Source organism: Cetorhinus maximus, chromosome 32 (genome assembly GCF_964194155.1).
Source record: "Cetorhinus maximus chromosome 32, sCetMax3.hap1.1, whole genome shotgun sequence".
In the NCBI taxonomy this organism is placed as follows: domain Eukaryota; kingdom Metazoa; phylum Chordata; class Chondrichthyes; order Lamniformes; family Cetorhinidae; genus Cetorhinus; species Cetorhinus maximus.
This window is the reverse complement of record NC_135910.1, coordinates 10,681,251-10,704,861: the sequence shown is the minus strand read 5'-3', so window position 1 is coordinate 10,704,861 and position 23,611 is coordinate 10,681,251. Positions and strand designations below refer to the sequence as shown.

The following is a 23,611-nucleotide window of genomic DNA, read 5'->3' as shown; positions in this document are numbered from 1 at the left end:
TTACTGCTGCTAATAAACCTTACTGCTGTTAATAAACCTTACTAATATTGATAAATCCTACTAATACTAAACACTCCTTACTAGTCATAATAAACCTTACTTAAAAATAAAACACACTAGCTTGTCACTTGTTACTTAATATTAATGTTTTTATTGTTTTTAATCTGCCAGTTGTTTAGACTCAGTCACTAAGCAGCAATACTCAACAACTAATTAACTTGCAACATCACTGTGATGTTACGTCTTGGTCTTGGTTTTTGTTTCTGAATGTGGCTGTGAACTCTTACTGTGCACTCTCGCTGCTTTGGTAGCCCCGACCTCTCGCCTTCTCTCGCCGCTTTTATGGTCTGGTTGTGATCTGAAGTGATTATCAAAGGCTCTCTGTGAGAAACAGACTGTGCTACTGATCTAAGAGCAAGCCTGGAGAATTATATATTAATGCAAGATAATGCAGATGCTGGAAATCTGAGTGGGAAACAGTTAACCTTTCGGGTTTAGTGACCTTTCATCAAAACCGTTCTGATGAAAGGTCACTCAACCTGAAACGTTAACTCTGTTTCCCTCTCCACAGTTACTGCCTGACCTGCTGAGTATTTCCAACATTTTTTGCTTTTGTTTCTGGAGGATTATGTTTCTGCACATTTCATTTCTGGACTGTAAGGAAAACACACATGATGTGATCCTTTCAGACAAAGTGAATTTTCTGAAGTATTTCTACTATGGTTTCTGAAGGCAGTGTACTCTCAGTCACTGAAGTCCGAATCGTGCTGTACTTGTCACTGGCATGGGAAGTGGGTCTATCCTGTGGTCCTGCTTTCCGAATGAAGTCCTTTTTCCTTCGTCCCAGGAATGCTGATGACTCTGGATTCATTGCGCATCCCAAATGACTCTTGAGCAGGTGCTGCTCGGCCGACTTAGTTTGGGGCTTTGCATTTACTTTTGGGAAATGGGCATCGCTAGCAGCGAAATCATTTATTGCCCATTCCTAGTCTCCCTTGAAGGCAGTGGCTCACCACCACCACCACCTTGAACCACTACAGTCCACATGGTAAAGGTGTTCCCATAGTGCAGTTGGGTAGGGAGCTCCAGAATTTTAACCCACTGATAATGAAGGAACCTGCAATATATTTCCGTGCGCGGATTGGGCCAGTATCTGGAGGTGGTGGCATTGCCATGCACCTGCTGCCATTGTCTTTCTATGTGATAAAGGTCATGGGTTTGCTAAGTGCTGTCGAAGAAGTCTTGGCGAGTTGCTGCAGTGTACTCTGTAGATGGTACACACTGCAGGTATTGTCCCAGACTGGACGGGCACCCTATCCTGAAACGGTTGAGATTTTATAACACAAGATTCACTTAACCCCCTCACTGACAAAGGTAGAGCAGTTTGGCTTATTAAATCTGTGCCACCGTTGTTCTGCATGAGGCACTTTATCCATCAGCAGCAAATGGTCATTTATTTTTTCAATCCATAAATTAATTATCAGGCTCGCCTTCTAGTAGGGAATGCTGACCTAGTTAGTGATGCTCAAGTCCCATGAATGGATAAGAAAAATGAATAGAGTCTCTCAATTTGCCACAATGGGGCTGGAACTCATACAGTTGTTTCAAGTTGTACCTGTTCAATTTACAACTACAGGCTTCAGTTGGCAATTAAGCTTGGTAAACACTAGAGAGGCAGCTAATGAAACGAAATGTTGGAATGTTACTGAGGGACACCGCAAACTGAGTGCGGTCCAGTGTTGTGGGCCTTTGCTCAGTTAGGCTCTCTCAGCCTGCTCAGACCATGGCTCTTCCCCGCCCCCCCTACCCCGGCCAGGCCTCAAGGTTGTGGGCTCAATCCCACTTCAGGGACTTGAGCACACAATCCAAGTTGACTCTTCTATGCGCCGCTGAGGGAGTGCTGCACTGTCGGATGTGCCATCCTTCAGGTGAGATGTTGAACTGAGGCCTCGTCAAATCGATGTGAAGCAGTGATTGTACTTTTTTTTTGATTAAAGTGTGTCTCCCGCCCCTTTTCAAATTTGATTTGTAATCACAGATGCCACCTAAATAATAATGCTACTTTCTATAGCCAGGAAATTCTGGATGCCAAAAATATGTTTTTCTTTTGGTGTCGTTTCGCCCCAAAACTGGAGAACAGCAGATGAGAGAGACACTCGTGAACTGTCATCGATCAACTTCTTGGTGCCCAACACCTGGTGATTTTTGTGGATAAGCTCCAGGATTCCCTCCCTAAACCTCTCCACCTCTCTTCCCTTCTTTTAAAATGCTCCTTAAAACTTACCCCTTTGGCTTTCTGTCCAAATTATCTCCTTATGTGTTTTGATGTCAATTTTTGTTTTATTCATTCACGGGATGTGGGCTTCGCTGGCTGGGCCAGCATTTGTTGCCCATCCCTAATTGCCCCTTGAGAAGGTGGTGGCGAGTTGCCTTTTTGAACCGCTGCAGTCCATGTGGTGTAGGTACACCCACAGTGCTGTTAGGGAGGGAGTTCCAGGATTTTGACCCAGCGACAGTGAAGGAACGGCGATATATTTCCAAGTCAGGATGGTGAGTGGTTGGGAGGGGAACTTCCAGATGGTAGTGTCCCCATGTGTCTGCTGCTTTTGCCTAGATGGTAGGGGCCGCGGGTTCGGAAGGTGCTGTCTAAGGAGACTTGGTGTGTTGCTCTTGTAGTGCATCTTGTAGATGGTACACACTGCTACCACTGTACGTCAGTGTTGGAAGGAATGAATGTGGAAGGTGGTGAATGTGGTGCCAGTCAAGTGGGCTGCTTTGTCCTGGATGGTGTCGAGCTTATTGAATGTTGTGGGAGCTACACTCATCCAGACAAGTGGAGAGTATCCCATCACACTCCTGACTTGTGTCTTGTAGATGGTGGACAGGCTTTGGGAGCCAGGAGGTGAGTTTCTCTCCGCAGAATTCCCAGCTTCTTACCTGTTCTTGTAGCCACAGTATTTATGTGGCTGGTCTAGTTCAGTTTCTGGTCAATAGTAACCAATAGTGGGGGATTCAGCGATGATGGTGCCATTGAATGTCAAGGAGCGATGATTAGATTCTCTCTTGTTGAAGATGGTAGTTGCCTGGCACTTGTGTGACATGAATGCCACTTGCCTCTTATCAGCCCAAGCCTGGATATTGTGCAGATGGGCACAGACCGCTTCGCTATTTTTTTTATGACGCTCCTGTGAAGCAATGGGACGTCGAAGGCGCTACACAAACACAAGTTGTCGGAATACTTGTCAGAAGTCGCTCTGCTACTTTTGCTAAATATTTTTCTGCAGAAACCCTGCAACAGTACTGATTATTCTGTGGACCCCACATTGCGAACCACTGACATGAAAGATGGCACAGCCCTCTCTTTGAATAAGTGCGGGAGGTTTTCTGGTCAATGTTTACCCTTCAATCAACATTACTTTTATATTTAAAAAATACAGATCATCTGATCATGATCTCATTGCTGTTTGTAGAATAGTGTTGTGAGCAAATTGGTTGCCATGGTTTCTGCAGTACATTTCAAAAGTACTCCATTGGCTGTGAAGTGCTTTGAGACCTCCCTGAAAGGCGCCATACAAATGCAAGTTTTGTTTTCCTGTTCGAAAGCAAAGCAGTCCGCATGGTGCGTTTTGAGTTTGAGCTGGAAGCTGTGGTTGAATTCTGTGTAAGAGGAACATGTCACAGTGAAAGAGTGAGTCATTGTTAAAGCAGAAAAGGTGTTTCCATTTTTAGCATTTTAATGCTTTTTGTGTGAAGATCACAACTGTGCTTTCAAACCCCTGATTTGTTTACAGTGGATTTGTGTACGGGGGATGCAAGGTAAAACTGAACTCTGTTCGACTAAACCACAACAATTCCACACTCTGGGATTTGTCAGTGGGGTTGTGGGTACAAGCAGCAGCTTACTCAGAGTTGTTGGTGCTAATAACAATGGGATCATTGTGTTTAGGTTAATGCACCTAAATGTTGTGTGATAATTATAGTTCATCTCCATTAAATTCAGTACTTTTCCCCCTGTGAGCATATACTGTAGTAAATTTAGAAGATTAACATTGGTGGAAAGACTCTCCGCTGGGAAGAGAGCAGTGAGGCAGGGTGGGGGTCAGTAGTTTAAAATGATCTCTAAGAAACAATGCTTATCTGAAACTTATTTTATGTGCAGTTGTTAGAGCAGCGTTAACCCCTTCCTTCACTTCCTATTGATTCATCTCCATGTCTCTAACCACTTCCTATTCCTCCCTCAATTTGCATTGCCCTCCACAAACAGCCTGGGAAAGATAAGGGAAGCCAGAGATTCAGCAAACCTGTCACAGATTGCTCTCTCATCCCCTCAGTAGGCAATTGGACCAACCACAGAGGGATGAGAAATGAAAGAACCATAGAACACTACAACACAGAAAACAGGCCATTCGGCCCTTCTAGTCTGTGCCGAAATATTATTCCGCTAGTCCCATTGACCTGCACCTAGTCCAAAACCCTCCAGACCTCTCCCCTCCATGTATCTATCCAATTTTTTCTTAAAGCTTAAGAGTGAGCCCGCATTTACCACGTCAGATGGTAGCTCGTTCCCCACACTCACCACTCTCTGAGTGAAGAAATTCCCTCTAAACCTTTCCCCTTTCACCCTAAAGCCATGTCCTCTCGTGTTTATCTCTCTTAAAGACCCACATTTACACCACACCTTTCTTTACCTCAGGAACAAATTTGTGCACAGAAAGCTCCCATAAACACAGTGGGCCAAATAGCCTCTTCCTCAGGTTGTAAACTATGGATCTTTGGGTATTTCCGATTTAAGTGGACACGGCATTAAATTTCACTCTTAGTGAAACCCTGGTGATTGCACAGATTAATATATATTCTGTCGCCTCAGTCACATCACTCAGCAGTTCCATCACCACCTTGCCATTGCTTGAGACAGCACGTCCCCCGCATTTTTAAACTCGGGAACTTTGTTACTGAGCGTGTGTGTGTGTGAGAGACGTGGGTCTATCTGCTGGAGATTTCAGAGCAGCCCCAAGCCAGCCCGGTTCCTGTGTTTTCATAATCTGAACCCTCCCCGATTCCTCCAATCGGACTTGACATGGGCCATGTTGTGGTCTCAAAGTTCAGTGTTTCACAATATCCTGTAGCTCCTTCTGAAAACCCTTGAGCTGTTCAGTCAGTGGCTGTCCATGCTCACTACTAATGCCAGTCATCTCATTTACATTATAGTCCGGGGTGGGGGAGCTGGATCTCCACCTTGCCAACATTCAGGGAGGTGTTGAGGGTCGAGAGCTAGAGGAGTTGGGGGTGAGAGGGGGAGGTCAGTATTGCTGTGACTCGGTGAAGTGGAAAAACAAACATGCAGCACAACCCCCTTGGCCAGTTTGTCACAGTAACCAGCTCTGATCTCTGACCTCAAAAACAGAATTACCTGGAAAAACTCAGCAGGTCTGGCAGCATAAAATGCTGCCAGACCTGCTGAGTTTTTCCAGGTAATTCTTGTTTTTGTTTTGGATTTCCAGCACCCGCAGTAGTTTTTTGTTTTTATCTCTGAGCCTATCTCTTGCCCCTTGACTGATGGGAGGAGGCGGTGTTCCCTCAGTGTTTGGACCTTGGGGGAAAGAGCGAGAAAGTATGAATTCAACCTTTTGAGAGAGAGAGAGAGAGAGAGCAAGAATATTTGGAGCTTTGAGGGAGGGACAGAGAGGGTGCTGACAAAAGAGAGGCTTTGTAAGCGCCGGTGTAGTGCTGTTTACAGCCTTAAGAGTGTCTCCAAATGCCACAGCCCATTCATTAAGTGTCCGCCCCCCCACTGTTTTGATACAGGAAACACAGCGGGCAATTTATACACAGCAAACTCCCACAGACAGCGATGCGATAGTGACCACACATAATCTGAAAGTGATATTGGCTGAGAGGTAAATATTGGCCAGGACAGCGGGGAGATCTCCCTCTCCCTCTCTCCCCCCACCCCTGCTGCTCTTTGAAGTAGTGTCGTGGGCTCTTTCCCTTCCACCTGAGAGAGCAGACAGGGCTCCCTTTGAATGAAATGGGGTTTTTTTTTAAAAACAAGTGCTCTCCGCCGCTCCTCCTTTCATTCCAATGACCCTGATAAAATTCCCCAGTTAACAGCGTGTTGCATTTCCTTCTGTAGCCAATGACCCTGATAAAATTCCCCAATTCTCCTTCTGCAGTGAAACCTTTCAGCAGGTGAGGCAACACCTTCCCCACCCCAGAGCCAGAGGACCCAGACACCACTCCAGCCCCAAAAAATGTGTAGCAGGACCCCCCACCAAGTGAAATGAGCTTGGGCTGTCTCAGTGCTGTTGTAGCCAGTAAAGGGGACTTGCCGTGCAAAACTCCCCTCCATTGCTAATCTCCCCTCCCGGCAACCACCGTCTGAATGGCTTATGGCTGTCGGAGAGGGATTTTCCAGGTTGTTTTTTTTATATATATATATATATATCTCTCACTTATTGGCTGTTTTTTCTGGTTGATTTTGTTTACCTTCCCTAGGAGATGACACGGCTGCTGGTGTGGGTGAGAGGGATGAAGTGTTTAGTCGTGGCTGCATATTTGTGGGACAGGCTGAGTGAACCAGTTGGCCTTTCCCTCCCTTGAATTACCTTCGTCCCTATGTGCCCTGCGAAGTGTTTCCCTTCTGCATTCACGGCCGTGCAACAACCTGGAAGCTACCACACAGGCCCGTCCCCTTTAAAGGACGTGTCTGTGCAAAGAAAGCACCATGCACGGAAATGAACAGACCGCACACAGCAAAAATAAATTAAAGAGTGAGCGCTAGTCCTGGGTTCCCCTTCTAAGGCCAAGGCTGAAGCCCAAACCTGGGCTCAGCATCAACTGCTTGTGGGGATGAATGAAATGGTCGGTTCAATATTTCCTCTTATTGCGTACGTGCAAGATGTGTGTGGGGGGGAGGTGGGGGTTGGGGGAGGGGGTGTGTGTGTGTGTGTGTGTGTTGCACTCTACTGGCTATGTGGGTGTTCCTCACTCTGCTAACTTTTTTTTATCATCTCTCTTGCCGCAGATTCCGTGCCGTGTTTGGGAAGAGGGGCGAGTTGCTGAGGATCCTGTCGTTGGGGTCAGGCAGGTGCCTCTCCTCCGTCTTTAAGTGAATCCAGGGTTTTCCTCAGAATATTTTGGTCCCAATATGAATGAAGTGTCAGTTGTAAAGGAGGGATGGCTTCATAAAAGAGGTGAGTGTGTGAAGCCTGGCTAGATGGGGGGGGCCACCGAATGTTTATTAATAACCGAATTTAAAGAAGCTAAGGTTTCTTCGACAGTACCTCTCAAACCTGTTGTAACCTCTACTACCTAGAAGGACAAGGGCAGCAGATGAATGGGAACACCGCCACCTGCAAGTTCCCCTCTTAAGTAACGCAGCGTCTTGACTTGGAACTATATTGGCTATTCCAAAAGCCTGGAATTCCTGACCTAATTACACTATGGGGCGTTTCACTGCCTCCTTGATGACAACTGTGGATACGCAATAAACGTTGGCCTTGCTGGCGACACACCTGTCCAGGGAATGCATTATTTTATTTTTTTTTTAAGTTGCCTGTTCCACTTGATAAAGATAAACTATTCCACGATATTGGCTCACGAATGGAAAGAAGTGTGAATAAGAAATTACCCATTCATTTTGTCATGACCGACTGTCGAGTGGAGAATTTGGCACTCGGGAGACGCCACGGGGCAGTAAGATCGTTGGAGGGATCCGTGTGCAGTGCTAGGTAGCAGGGAATGCCTGTTCACTGTAAGGAAGCTCCATCGCCTCCAGTCAGGTTGTGACTGTTCTGACACAAAGTAATTTGGCTGAGATGGACGTTGATGTGAGTTACAGACTCGAATCAAACAAAGAGGTTCAGACCATTTATATACAGAATGAATATATGACGGATGCCCAGGAGCGAACTAAAGGCCTGAATCAAGAGGCTAAGGCAGCTTATACATAGAAGAAAAAAACATATGAGCAATGCTCTCAATTTGAGAATCGTCACGTTTTTCTACGCTGTTAGTTTATCACAGTGTAGTCCCGCCATTTGCGGGGGTTACGTTCCCGCGAAACCTCTCAAACAGCAAGTTCATGAACGATGAACGTGCTTTTCGATAGGAGTCAATTAGATAGGTTCCAGCAACGTGAGGGCAGCATTGGTTTGTGCAGCTACTCTACAGAAAATTGTGGTACCTGTAGACGACAGACGTGGGGAGCCTCTGAGTGATACAAGTATTGAGAATGTTAAAAAGGGACAATCCTCGTTTAAGAAAAGATGAATCACCTCAAAGCTAGCAGACAAAAACCGGTGAACATTTCAAAATGGAATAGAGCCACTATTGCTGCTCAGGACCAAGAGTTTCAGACATTCCCAGGTTAATCTCTCCCCTCGGATTGCACTTCAGCTGCAACCATTCCAGACACCGCTTCTCACCCCTGTTGGAAAGGTGCTTTCAAAAAAACAAGGGGGGAATTAAATGTTCACGACCAAGGGTAATGGATGAAACTGCTTCCAGAGACTTACACACCATCTCCCTGTTAAAACGTGTCGAGGTCTCTGCTCCGTCATGGCTGCCATCTCCGCGGGGATAGAGGAAAGAGGGGAAAGAAAATACGGATAAGTGAACAATTGCTCACATGATGTACAATGCGGTGTACAAAGCACAAAATGCGGGGAAGCGAATACATGAGCAAGGAAGTTGCGAATGGCAGGACTTTACTGTACTATGTTTTAGATTAAAAACACACTCTCAAGCTAGTGGAAATAGTTTGTTCCAGTTCACTTTCTCAAAACCCTTACATTTTTGAATACCACTAGTGGGATCACCTCTTGCTATGTGTTCCAGTGACTTCTCCAGTTAAAGTTTCTTATCTCTGTTATCACCTCGGTGAACCTCTGTACCTTTCGTCTGTTTTGGATGTCCTTCTTGAAGGAGAGGTTGCATTGAGCTCATATTAAGTATTTGAGCTGCATCCATGTCGATGATTTATGTTGGTTTAACATTATCACTTGTGCACAACAAAATCTGGTATCCTGTATTTTTTAAACAGCATTATCAACTTATCATCTCACTTTTAAAGATTTGTTTATTGAACCTCTCTACACTGCTCTGCTCTTTATATTTTGTTGTTTACTCTGGCCTCTTGTGTACCCCTGGTGACCTTTACCCCACCATTGTGTTAATGGTTTATTAGTTATATTGTGAGGATACACAGGTGGAGGGCATTGTTTAATTAAGTACTTTGAGCACATATACATAGGGGATAGCTGGGACACTGGGTTGTGTTGGAGGAGAGCTGCGAGACTGGACTCTCTCAATAAATAAAAGCTCTGTACCTTGGTTTCAACTTCACCAACCGGCTTGGACCCTATTGACACATTGGTGATCGTGCCTTTAGCTACTGAGGTACAACGCCCTGGAATTCCCTCCCTAAACCTCCTGACCTCCATCTCCTTTAAAACCTAGCTCTTTGACCAAACTTTTGGCCTACTGTCCTAGTATCTCCTTATGTGATGATGCTTCTGTAAAACGCCTTGGGATGTTTTTCTTTAAAGGGGCTATATGTATGCAGATTGTTGGTCACTGCTGTTTGATATCTCCTACAGTTCTATACATGCCGTTTCATTCCCTGATGTGAATGTGTGATTATTGGTGATTTGACTGTAATAGGTACGGACTGGTGGGAGTGAGTATACAGAACTGATTGAGGATGAGTTTGGGCACCACGGAAGTGCAGGGGGTGGCAGGGAGAAATGTTAATTGTGCCATGCAACTGGATGTGTGTGAACCACATGATGTAAGTCTCACAGGATTGACTCACGCTGACCTGGTCACGTGGTTAACTCGGGACCATTCCATTGCTCCTAGTCTGATTTGCTGTGCAGCAAACCTGCCCACTGCCTCCCAACCCTTAGCCCAGGCATAGCTCCCTTGTACCCCTTCCCAGAGCAATGTGTTCCTCCCCATCCCCTTTCCCAGTCAACCCCAGATATAAGCCCCTTCATCCTTGCTAAATTCTGGTGCCCACAAAACTCCCGAATGAGACCGAACCAGTGATTTATAAAGGTTTAGCATAATTTTCTTTTGCTGTCTAATTCTCTTTTTTATAAAGAGCAGAGTCTTGTTTTCAAATCAGCTTGCTTTTGTATTACTGTGAGACTTGAGTTGAAATATAAATCTATTGACCAAATTGTGTTAAACCTCTCCATTCCAACTCCCTCTAAAGCTTTTCTTTACCTCCCCCTGCGGCTGCCCACCCTCGCCAAACCCTGAACAGAGCAGAGGCAATATTGGCTGGCAGCGGTGACATTCACTCTGTTTATGGATGCTCGCTAAGCTTTTCGTTTGGTTGTTATTTCAGATTGGTTCATTCGATGTACTCGATGATAGGGAACTGTCGAATGGCGGAGCAGGTTCGAGGGGCTGAATGGCCTCCTCCTCCTTATTTCCTATGTTCGTCAACTGTGCCCATCTCTATTTTAACAAAAAAAAATCAATTGCTAGGTTCATACTTAGAGCTTATAAGGGATGCTGGAAAATGGAGGTTTTCCATTCCCTATGATGTTCTGTGCCATGATGGGCAGATCATTCAGATGGTTTACCAAAATATCCAGGTGGACTTGTAACCCTTTTTCTGGTGGTGCCCTGTGCACGTGAGTGGATGTGTTTTAAGCAGTGCGGGGGCTGGAGAAGAATCTTAAAGCGGCATTTGCCCTGCGACCACTGCAGTCTGGCCAGTTGATCTGGCAGAATGAATGCTGCCCTTAACCTCCTTACCTCTTTGTCGCTTGCAGGTGAATATATTAAAACATGGAGGCCAAGGTACTTCCTATTGAAATCGGATGGTTCTTTTATTGGCTATAAAGAGAAGCCGGAGAGCCCGGATCACGGTTTGCCACCCTTAAACAACTTCTCTGTAGGAGGTGAGTTTTTGAGGATAGTGATACATTGGTTGAAGTGTCTATCTCCTGATGTGCCCAAGTTCCCCTCCAAGTCATGCACCACCCTAACTTTGTAATATATTGCCGTTTCTTCACGGTTGTCGGACCAAAATCCTGGAACTCCCTGTCTTAACAGTGATGTGGGAGCAACTTGCCAGAGTTACTTCGCAGCACCTCCCCAACCTGCAACTCCTACTTCGTGGATGGACAAGGGCAACAGCTGTTAGCATGCACCTTTTGCCCTTGTCCATCCATGAAGTAGAATTTGCAGGTTGGAGAGGTACTGCGAAGTAACTCTGGCAAGTTGCATGCTAACACCATTGCCTCCCAAGTGTCGCCCCGAGCCACAGACCACCCTGACTTAATTCATTGTCACTGGATCAAAATCCAGGAACTCTTTCTCTTAATGGCACAGTGGGAGCACCTACACCAGTGGACTGCAGAAGTTCAAGAAAGTGACTCGCCACCATCACCTCAAGGGAAACTAGGGATGGCCTATAAACACTGCCCTTGCTAGTGACACCCATAGCAGCTCACCAACCCTGTGAATGACTTGTTAAAAATGATTCCCGTCACAGTGGATGTGGTTTTCATGGACTTGTTATGGCCTTTTGCCAATAGTAACCACTAACTGAAATTTCTTGGGCAAACCATGTAGCTATCTCTCAAGCATGTTAGGGGCAGCTAAAGATTCTCAGTGCCTTTGGACCATTTCCTCTACTGCTTGGCATTTGGCAGGGACCAAAAACCTTCTAGAAGTGTCTCTGCGTGGGGTGGTTTGGTTGAATCTGCAGCTTTCTGAATCACTATGCAACTTGGCCACTCAGGCTTTATGCTCGTATTACACAAGCCATCCGATTCTGAAGTGGGCAGATAGACGGCAGACACAGTTTAATGTGGTGAAATGTGCAGTCGTACCTTTTGAGAGAGGAAAAAAGCAAGAAGTAGTATACTTTACATAAAATTGTAAAGGAAATTTGATAAATACCTGAAGGGGACAAATTTGCTGGTCGATGAGATGGGAACAGGGGATTGGGACTAATTGAATAGCTCTTTCGAAGAGTCAGCAGGGGCACAATGGGCTGAATGGTCTCCTGTGTTACTGGATTCCATGGTTTCGTCGAATTTTTCTGAGCAGACAAATTGCAGGGTGTAAATACAGAAGTCTTTAAAGATTGGGGTGCAGGTGGAAAAAGCAAGGAATTGGTACAAGACATTGGCTAGACCACAGTTTGAATGTTGTGTGTAGGCCTAGAGCTCCATTTTAGGAAGGACGTTAGAACCAAGGTAAGGGGGCAACCAAGATTCATGGGTGATCACTGATGATAGGCGAGGCTTTTTAAAAAAATATTCATTTTAAGGGATGTGGGCGTCGCTGGCTGGGCCAGCATTTATTGCCCATCCCTAATTGCCCTTGAGAAGGTGGTGGTGAGCTGCCTTCTTGAACCGCTGCAGTCCCTGTGGTGTAGGTGCCCCCACAGTGCTGTTTGGGAGTGAATTTCAAGATTTTGACCCAGCGACAGTGAAGGAACGGCGATATAGTTCCAAGTCAGGATGGTGAGTGGCTTGGAGGGGAACTTCCAGGTGGTGGTGTTCCCATGTGTCTGTTGCCCTTGTCCTTCTAGGTGGTAGTGGTTATGGGTTTGGAAGGTTCTGCCTAAGGGGCTTGCAAAATTAAAAACATAACAGAAGGACATAAGTAGGAGTAGCCCTTAAGGTCCCTCGAGCCCGCTGTGCTATTCAATAAGATCATGGCTGACCTTCAACCTCAATAGTATTGGTTGGGTAAGTGGAGTTATCTCTTGATTCCCATAGCACCCAAATATCTATTGATCTCATTCTTGGGTATACATGACAACGTACCACCCACAGCCATCTAGGATAGGGAATTCTGAAGATTCGCAACCCTGACTAAACCTTCCTAAATAACTGACCTCCTATCCTGAAACAGTCGCCCCTAGTTCTAGATTCTCCGGTCAGGTGAAACAGCCTCTCAGCATTACACCCTCAAGCCCTCGAAGAATCTTGCATGTTTCAGTGAGATTACCTCTACCTCTCAGCCTTCTAAACCCCAGAGAGTGTGGCCCATTCTACTCCATCCCTACTCATGGGAGAATCCCCTCATCCCAAGAATCACTGTAGTGAACCTTTGTTGCACCGCCTCTAAAGAAGGTATGTCCTTCCTTGGATACAGAGACCAAAACTGAATACAGTATTTCAGGTGTGGTCTCGCCAAAGTTCTATATAATTGCAGCAAGATTTCCTTACTCTTGCACTCCAAGCCCATTGCAATAAAGGCCAACGTGCCATTTGCCTTCCTAATTGCTTGCTGTACCTGCGCATTAACTTTGTTTCGTGTGTAAGGACACCCAAATCCCTCTGAGCACTGATATTTTATAGTTTCTCACCGCTTAAAAACATTCTGTTTTGGAGCTTTTATCCGTAGGGAAGGTTAAGCTAGGATTTCAGAACTGACTGGATGTGCGAGAGTGTAGAGTGATGGATCATTCTCACCGAGAAGGTGTGAAAGGGCTGGGAATTAAATTAATGAACTGCCCCCATTCAAGAGTTAGCAGCAGAAGAGACACGATAGGCTGAATGGCCTCCTTGTGCTTTCATTTCCGCGATTCCTCCAGTATATGCAAACTGAATATTCTTTCACCCTGTGAAAAACATGACCTGGACAACCTGACCCTCCAAAATGCACTTGAGTGATGGGTTGTTAGCGCTGTGCTCTGTTATCTATTTGACCTTTTATTCAAATCATGGCTTCATTCTCTACCCCCCCCCACCCCCCCGCAGCACAGACACCATCTCTCCCAGGTGTTGTTCATATCTCTGTGTCCTACAGTCCCAGGTTTTGTAGAGTGGAATCTCCTTCACCATTTTATCAGACTTCTGGAATTTGATTTGTAAAGTTCCTCGCCCCTTTTTCACCAATTCCACTGCGATCAGCAGTCGAACTGTTGAACCCCAAACGCATGTTGAGTGTCAAATGGCTTGAGTCTTTTTTGGCGGCCATCTTATCTCTTCCCGCCCTCATGGTGTCCCAGCGGCCATCTTGTCCCGCTCTTCTCCACTATGATCAACCAGCATTAGGCTTTGTGAGGTGAGAATCTTCTCGAGGGCAATTAGGAATGGGCAATAAATGCCCAGCCTAGCCAGCGACGCCCATATCCCATGAATGAATTTAAGAAAAGCGCAAAGAAATGACACAGCCAATTTGTGGCTGGGATGGATTTCAGTGCCTGTGAATGTCAAACCTTCATTGATCTTGTGGAAAGATTTCAGCCTCCAATTGTGCTTCAGCCTCTACTACCCTGCTCAGTGTAGCAATAAATAACAGCAGGGGGAGCATTTGGGAAGTGGCTCCCTTAAAATAAAGCCTTCAAGTCATGTTCTGTGGCAACATACAGATGGAGAATAAAGTAAGAACTTGCATTTCTATAGCACCTTTCATGAACTCTGGGCATCCCAAAGCAATATACAGCTGATGGAGTACTTTTGGAGCACAGTCCCTGTTGTAATGTGGCAATTTAAGCATAGTAAGCTCTTAAAAAAAAAATCAATGTGATTTAATGATGAGATGAGCTATCCTCATCGGCTTGCTTTTGTACTGCTGAGGGCAATTTGGCTACAGTGCATCAGTGACTATACTTCAAAAGTACTTCATTGGCTTTGAGATGTCCTGGGGTTGTGAAGGGTGCTATGTAGCTGCAGATTAATTCTTTGTGTTTCAATGTCAGCTTCTTTCAGTAATCAAATGGCCAAGGGTTAGTCATTAACCCCAGCATGTAAATGCACCATCCTGCATTGCATTGGACCATTCAGCACAGGGGACCCGATAGGGGGTTTTACTGACCGGTTGTAACTACCAGGAAAGACCGAACAGGCTGGGGCCCTTTTCTCGAGACGTCGTCAAAATTATGAGGGAATTGGATTGGGTAAACCATGGAGAAGATGGTTCCCACTTCTGGGGAAGACCAGGACTAAAGATCATCAATATAAGATAATCGCTAATAAATCCAATAGGGAATTCCAGAAAAATGTCTTCACCCAGAGAGTGATGGAGTAGTGGAGGCAAGTAGTGTAGATGCATTTAAGGGGAAGCTGGATAAACATATGAGAGAGGAAGGAATAGGAGGATATACTGATCGGATGCGATGAAGCAAGGTGTGGAAGATAAGCACCAACTTGGGCTGATTGGCTTGTTCTGTGCTGTACATTCTGTGGAATATTGAACTTCCCTACAGACCTGTAACTTCTCAACGTTTCTCTGTTTTATTAGAATGCCAGCTAATGAAGACCGAAAGGCCAAGGCCCAACACATTTATCATTCGGTGCCTGCAGTGGACGACGGTGATTGAGAGGACCTTCCATGTTGATACACCAGATGAACGGTGAGGCCAGTGATGAAGGGGGGAGAGTGGGGAATGCACTTTAATATTCCACTTTCCGGGGATGCAGCTTGCTATCTCCCGGACCCCTCAGCCCCTTCTACCGTGAGGGAACGGAATGTCACTGGACTAGTAATCCAGAAGCCCAGACACGGAGACATGAGTTCAAATCCCACCCCAGCAGCGGAGGGGGTTTAAAATTCAATTGAATGATAAATCTGAAATAAAATGCTATTCATTAATAATGATCATGAAACTACAGGATTATTGTAAAAACCATCTGGCTCACTAATGTCCTTTAGTGAAAGGGCTTTCTCAGTGAATAGTGGAGTTTTGCAAGGATCAGCGCTGGGACCTCAGCTATTTACAATCTATCCTAATGGCTTAGATGAGGAAACAGAGTAATGTATCTAAATTTGCTGATGATACCAAACTAGGTGGAAAGGTAAGCTGTGAGGAGGACACAGAGAGGCTGCAAAGAGACATAGACAGGTTAAATGAGTGGGCAACAAGATGGAGTATAGTATAGGGAAGTGTGAAGTAATTCACTTTGGCCGTAAGAGTGAAAAAAGCACAATATCTTTTAAAAGACGAGAAGCTTGTAAGTGCTGATGTTCAAAGACACTTCAGTGTGTTTGCGCAAGGAGCGCAGAAAGTTAGCATGCAGGTGCAGCAAGCAATTAGGAAGGCAAATGGCATTTTGGCCATTATTGCAAGAGGATTGGAGTACAAGAATAAAGAGGTCTGGCTACAGTCATACAGGGTATTGGTGAGACCGCATCTGGAGTAGTGTGTGCAGTTTTGGCCTCCATATTTAAGAAATGATATACTTGCATTGGAGGCGGTACAATGAAGGTTCACTAAATTGGTCCCTGAGATGAGGGGGTTGTCCTCTGAGGAGAGGTTGAGTATATTCTCTGGAGTTTAGAAGAATGAGAGACGATCTCATTGAAACCTACAAAATTCTGAAGGGGCTTGATAGGGTGGACACTGGGAGATTGTTTCCACTGGTTGGGGAAATTGTTTCCACTGGTTGGGGGCAGAGTCTCAGGATAAGGGGCCGATCGTTTAGGCCTGAGAGGAGGAGAACTTTCTTCACTCAAACGGTTGTGACACTTTGGAATTCTCTACCACAGAGGGTTGTGGATGCCCCATTGTTGAATACATTTAATACTGGGATAGACAGATTTTTGGTGTCTCAGGGAATCAAGGGATGTGGGGAGAGGACAGGGAAATGGAGTTGAAGCCCAAGATCAGCCATGATCGTACTGAATGGCGGACCGGGCTCAATCGACCGTGTGGTCTACTCCTCCTATTTCTTATAAGGAAATCTGCCATCCTTACCTGGTCTGGCCTAAATGTAACTCCAGACCCACAGCAATGTGGTTGACTCTTAACTGCCCCCTGAAATGGCCGAGCAAGGTGGTTAGTCGTAGGTGACTCACCACCACGTGCCCCCAGGGCAATTAGGGATGGGTAATCAATGCTGGCCTTGCCAGTGACACTCAAATCCAAAGAACAAATACATAAAAAAAGGGCGCAGTGATGAGATTTTCCCTACTCAGTCTTGTACCCTTGCCCCCACCTTTACCAAGTTGTGTGTAAAGATACTTTATCTGTAATTTGGTTGTCTGTTATGCAGCGGGAATGGACGGATATATTGTGTGGACGGACGTCTGATGAGCCGCTTTGTTAATATTTTCCCTGCTAATCCCAGTAAACGGCTGCCCGCCTGTGTAGCTATGGACAGTATATACACACACACACACACACACACACACACACGACCCTAGCGAAAGCACATTTCAACCAGACAGCTGCCAGTGTCCAGAAGCCAAGAACACAACATGGATCCCAGAGCAGCAGTCCATCTCAGAACTTCATTGTAAAAAGCAAATGGAGTTTGAAACAATGTCCCTTTCCTCAGTTACAGTTTTAATATGCTTTCCACTTTGCAGTCAAAGCCACAAATTTGAAGGTTTTTCTGATTGCCTATTGTGACCTGGTGCTCATGCTTAGAATGACTCTAACCGTGTGGCCAGTGGTGCTATCTGGGGAACGTATTGTATTGGTTCAATGGTTTTCTCTTGAAAACCACCCGAGGTGAGCTAAGGTCCAGGATGGTGCGCATACAGCCCCCGCGTGAGCACGTGCAGCCACTGCACACCCACCATCCTGGACCTTAACCCACTTCGGGTGGTCCTCAAGAGGAAACTCCATTTGCTTTTTACAATGAAGTTCTGAGATGGACTGCTGCTCTGGGATGCATGCTGTGTCCTTGGCTTCTGGACGTTGGCTGCTGCCTGCCTGAAATGTGCTTTCACTAGAGGTGTGTGTGTGCGTATTGTCCACAGCTACACAGGCGGGCAGCCGTTTACTGGGATTAGCAGGGAGAATATTGACAAAGCTGCCAACCAGACGTCCGTCCTCACAGTACATCCGTCCCTTCCCGCTGCATAACAGACAACCAAATTACAGATAAAGTATCTTCACACACAACCTGGTAACGGTGGGGGCGAGGGTGCAAGGCTGATTAGGGAAAATCTCATCACTGCGCCTTTTTTCTTTAGTATTTGTTCTTTAGATTTGAGTGTCACTGGCAAGGCCAGCATTGATTACCCATCCCTAATTGCCCTGGAGCACGTGGTGGTGCGTCACCTACGACTGACCCAAGATAAAAGCCAAATAATGCGGATGCTGGAAATCTGAAATACAAACAGAAAATGCTGGAAAAGCTCAGCAGACCTGGCAGCGTCTGTTGTGAGAGAAAGAGTTAACGTTTCGAAGCCTGAACGTCTCCTCTTCAAAGCTTGAAACGTTAACCCTGTTTTTCTCTCCACCGACGCTGCCAGACCTGCTGAGTTTTTCCAGCATTTTCTGTTTTTGTTACCTATAACTGACTGCCTTGCTAGGACGTTTCAGGGGGCAATTAAGAGTCAACCACATTGCTGTGGGTCTGGAGTCATATGTAGGCCAGACCGGGTAAGGATGGCAGATTTCCTTATAAGGACATAAGAAATAGGAGCAGGAGGAGACCATACAGCCCCTCGAGCCTGCTCCGCCATTCAATACGATCAGGGCTGATCTTGGGCTTCAACTCCCATTTCCCTGCCCTCCCCCCGTATCCCTTGATTCCCCGAGACCTGTCTATCCCAGTATTCAATGATGGAGCATCCACGACCTTCCGGAGTAGAGAATTCCAAAGAGTCACAAACGTTTGAGTAAAGAAAGTTCTCTTCCTCTCAGCCCTAAACAATTGGTCTCTTATCCTGAGACTGTGCTCCTGTGTATTAGATTCCCCGACCAGCGGAAACAATCTCTCAGCATCCACCCTATCAAAGCCCTTCAGAATTTTGCAGGTTTCAATGAGATCATCTCTCATTCTTCTAAACTCCAGAGAATATAAGCCCAATTTACTCAACCTCTCGTCATAGGACCACCCCCTCATCACAGGGACAAATTTAGTGAACCTTCGCTATCCCTCCTTCAATGTATACCCTTTCTTAAATATGAAGACCAAAACTGCACCCAGTATTCCAGACGCAGCCTCGCCAAAGCCCTGCACAACCGTAGCAAGACCTCATTTTATTCTTGAACTCCAATCCCCTTGCAATAAACGCCAACATGCCATTTGCCTTCCTACTTGCTTGCTGCACCCGCATGCTAACTATCTGTGCTCCTTATACGAGCACCATGTAACTTCACACTTCTCTATATTACACTCCATCTGCCATCTAGTTGCCCGCTCACTTAACCTGTCTATATCTGCCTGCAGCCATGGATGTGTGCGGCAATGCGTGGGTATACGATTTCATATCTGAATCCAGTTCCTGCCAACCTTGATACAGAGCACCAAGCTTCCATGAAGCTTTAACATGGATCGGCCCACAAGAAAGGAGGAGGCCTTTCAGCCCCTCGAGACTGTTTCACCATTCAGTTGGATCATGGCCGACCTGTATCTTAACTCCATGTACCTGCCTTGGTTCCACATCGCCTTATATCCCTACCTAACTAAAACCTGACCATCTCAGTTTTGACCGTTCCAGTGGGCCATACTGACCCCCAGCCTCAACTGGCTTTGGTGGGGTGTGGGTGGAGTTCCAGATTTCCACTACCCTTTGTGAGGAAAGGTGCTTCCACATCCCTAACTGTGCAAGGGAGAGGGAGCAAAGAGCTGAAACGCAGGAAAGTCTAGACAGATGCTTCTCCCAGCGAGACGTCCATTTGAAATAGTTTCTTCACTTTGTTTTTTCAAAAAAACAGCATGAAGGATCCAGCTGAGTAGAAGTCCATTTGTTGATGGTTTAAAGTGGAAATGCTGCTCTGGGCCGCACCAATCTCTCTTGTGAGGCCACAATCCGCTCGGTTGTCTTAATTGCAGAAAAATGATCCATGCGCCTACTCGCAGGTGGGGCAGGGGGTCTGGCTGCAAAGGGACAGCTGTCACTGACTGTACCTACCACTGTGTTTCTAGAGAGGAGTGGACAAGGGCCATCCAGACCGTCGCAAACAGCTTGAAACACCAGGAACCAGGAGATGATGCTATGGACGTCAAGTGTGGCTCGCCCAGCGACAGCTCGGGGATGGAAGAGATGGAGGTGTCAATTTTGAAGTCGAGGAATAAAGTGGTTAGTATGAAGGCTTGTTTGGCAGAGGGATGTGCAAATGCAGTGGGAATGGGCATCTGGAGGTATTTCTCCCCCCACAAAAGAGATGAGCCTTCATGCTGTGGAACCCCCCCCAGCTCCATTTTCAGATCAAAATATCCAATCCAATTTAAATATTTCAGACCTGAATTAGTTTTAAGATTTGCATTTCCCATCAAATGGGATTTTGCTCATTGCTTGTTATACCGGAGTTGGGTGCAGGAATGATTGAGTAAGGTCCACTCTATAACCTCCACTGAAATAGGCAATACTCACCTGGAAAGCATGTCCAGGTCATTCAGTTTTACTGAATAGCCTGTACCTCTCTGTCTTCGTTGAGTTCCACAGAGATTATAATGCAGTGTTAGCGAATGGTGGGGGGGGTGGTTTAATTTTACAGGACTGGCCAAACAGAGCGCCACCATTTTCTGAGTTTCTGGCCCAGGCCTGCATCGTGTTTGATCCAACCTTCAGTCTTATTACATTCGAGTACACAAGTGACATAACTAAATTGGATGCTGTCCTTTTCTGATTGCAGACGATGAACGATTTTGACTATTTAAAGTTACTGGGGAAGGGCACCTTTGGTAAAGTTATCCTGGTTAAAGAGAAGGCCACGGGGCGGTATTATGCCATGAAAATCCTACGGAAAGAAGTAATTATCGCTAAAGTGAGTATTTACTTTTGAGATTCGTTTAGTGAAGAAACCTTTGGCTGTTTCCGTCACTGTCAGTCAGCGTTAATGGTCCATGTCACTCCACACCTACACAGGCAGCACAGTCTGGGATTTCTGTTGAACCCGCTGCTCTCCTTGCCCCTTTCCTTCCATAGCTCCTCCCAACTAGGGTTGCCAATTCTGATTGGGCATAGATTCCTGGAAGGCCAACGCATGACATTCTGATCCCGCTTACCCTGCCCACTCACTGGTGCCATTGGTCACCTGACATGTCCATACTTGTCATGCCTGGCCTCCCCACGCCAATCAGAGAGTGGACATTCTCTTCAGTACTTTTATTGGATGTTTCTTAACTGTCAGTCAACCTACCTTTTGTTTCCCCCAACCATGTCCAATATCTTTGCAACTAGTAAGCCAAAGTGTACAAAGAAACTCAAAGGAAAACAAGCTTTAAACGCCCCTGTGATTTATTCGAACAACAGTTATACTACATTGAGGTGTCTTCGCTTCACTTGTTGGTGTCTTGCCAATGTCATGGAATTCATCAGAGAATCATGGAACGATGCAGCACGGAATGAGGCCATTTGGCCCATCCTGCCAGTGCTGGCTCTTGAAAGAGCGATCCAATTAGCCCCACTCCTCCGTCCTTTTGCAACCGCCCTGCAAATGCTTCCCTTCAAATATTTATGCAACCCCCCCACCTTTTGAAAGCTGTCGTTGAATCTGCTTTCACAGCCCTTTCAGGCAGTGCATTGCAGAAGAGTAACAACTCCACTTTTTTAAAAATAAAAATAGCCCCTCCAATCTCCATGCTGGCTTTTTTTTTTTTGCCAATTCTCTTAAATCTGCCCTCAATGCAATGCCCTGGGTGGGGGTCAGCGGCCATAGAAGCCGATGCCCGGAAAACCTGCCCCTGCAGGGAGGGGTCAGTGCTTGTGCAATTCATGCCCCTGTGAGAGTTGGTGCTGACTGGATAAAACAAGAACTGCCTAAACATTAATGCTTGCTTTTGCTTATCGTAGGATGAAGTCGCCCACACTGTTACAGAGAGCAGGGTTTTACAGAACACACGACATCCATTTTTAACAGTAAGTACAAAAACGTACATAGGATTGAGCTTGGTTTAATCTGTATTCTCCTGGATACTGGTCTGTCCTGTGTGGCTGTCTGTTTATGTGAAAATATATATTTGGCACCAGGGCAGTGGTATTTACAGTAAAAGCAGCTCCCATGTGATGGGATGTGTCAGTTATTTTTTTTCCTCCCCTGCGCTGACTATTTCAGTAAGTAGGTGTTTATTTAGTCACTACTGGTAAAGGGTGTACCATCTCCCCCAGAGGCTTGGTTGATGTGTGTAGCTGCTCTGTTCTGAGCAGAGCCCCCCCCCCCGCCAACCCGGCGTCGCCCCCTCAGGCTGAGCTCAGTCAGATGGTGGGTTGGGCCAGGGCAGAAACAAAAAGTCGGCCAGACTTCAGTAATTCTCTGATCAGTCAAACAGCCCATCGGTTTAAACCAGCGCAGGAATAACAGCAGCCCTGGCAAGTAGTGGAGTCCTGTCGCTCGTGGCTCAATGGGTAGCACACTTTCTCATCTCCTGAGTTAGAATGTGTGGGTTCAAGCCCTACTCCTGAGGCCTGAGCACAAAATCCAGACTGATGCTCCCAGAGCAGTACTGAGGGAGTGCTGCACTGTCGGAGGTGCCACCTCTCGGACGAGATGTTAAAATGGCTGCCCTCTTGGGCGGATGTAAACCATCCCATGGCACCATTTCGAAGAGAAGGATGGCAATTCCCCGTGATGTCAGGCCAATATTTATCCCTTAACCAATAACACTTTTTAAAAGAAAAAGGCAGGTTACCTGTTGTTTGGCATTGCTAATTGTAGGAGCTTGCTGTGTGCAAATCGGCTGCCGTATTTCCTATGTTGCAACTGTGGTTACGCTTCAAGAAATATTAATCAATTGTGGAACGCTTTAGAATGTCATACCATAGGAAATAGGGGCAGGAGTAGACCATTCGGCCCCCTGAGCCTCACCCGCCATTCAATACGATCATGGCTGATCATTGGCCTTAACTCCACAGCCCTGCCTGCTCCCTGTATCCCTTGATTCCCTGAAAGACCAAAAATCTGTCTTACCTTAATCTTAAATTTATTCAGCAAGGGGGCATCCACAACCCTCTGGAATAGGGAACTCCAAAGATTCACGACCCTTTGAGGGAAGAAATGTCTCCTTAAGTCAGTCCTAAATGATCAGCCCCTTCACTTGAGACTGTTGTCACCATGTTCTAGATTCCCCAGCTAAGGGAAGCAACCTGTGTGTCTAGCCTGTTAAACCCCTTCAGAATCGTGTGTGCTTCAATGAGATCACCTCTCACACTACTGAACTCCAGAGAGTATAGGCCCAATTTACCCACTCTCTTATAGGACAACCCTCTCATCCCAGGGACCAATCTAGTGAACTTTTGCTGTTCCACCTCCAACGCATGTATAACCTTCCTTAAAATATGGAGACCAAACTGAACACAATGTTCCGGGTTGTTCTTGCCAAAGCCCCGTACAATTGTAGCAAGATCTCTTTATTCTTGTTCTTCAATCCTCTCGCCATAAAGGCCAACATGCCATTTGCCTTCCTAATCGCTTGCTGTACCTGCCTGCTGCATTTCTGTGTTCCTTGTGCAGGTACACCCAAGTCCCTCTGAACATCAACATTTACAAGTTTCACTCCTTTCAAAAAAAAAATAAATTCTGCCTTTCTATCCTCTCACTTGCCCACAATATACCCCATGTGTCACCTTGTTGCCCACTCACTTAACCTGTCTATATTTCTTTGCATCTTTTTTGAGTTTTCCTCACAGCTTACATTCCCACCCAGCTTTGTATTGTCAGCAAGCTCAGATACATTACTCTTGTCTCTTCATCCAAGTCATTAATATAGATTATAAATAGCTGAGGCCCAGG

At 46.0% G+C, this 23,611-nt stretch overlaps 1 protein-coding gene across 4 annotated transcripts in view; it reads left to right on the top strand.

The window, feature by feature from the left end:
• Positions 1–23,611, top strand: part of LOC144671395 (RAC-beta serine/threonine-protein kinase) — a 108,163-nt gene that overhangs the window by 62,405 nt on the left and 22,147 nt on the right. For all 4 annotated transcript variants that reach the window (XM_078533284.1, XM_078533285.1, XM_078533286.1 and 1 more), the window contains 6 exons: positions 7,025–7,193; positions 10,788–10,916; positions 15,223–15,334; positions 19,806–19,959; positions 20,516–20,647; positions 21,676–21,741. In XM_078533284.1, the coding sequence (XP_078389410.1) occupies positions 7,148–7,193; positions 10,788–10,916; positions 15,223–15,334; positions 19,806–19,959; positions 20,516–20,647; positions 21,676–21,741 (639 nt within the window). In that variant the 5' untranslated portion in view covers positions 7,025–7,147. The remainder of the gene's footprint in view (positions 1–7,024; positions 7,194–10,787; positions 10,917–15,222; positions 15,335–19,805; positions 19,960–20,515; positions 20,648–21,675; positions 21,742–23,611) is intronic.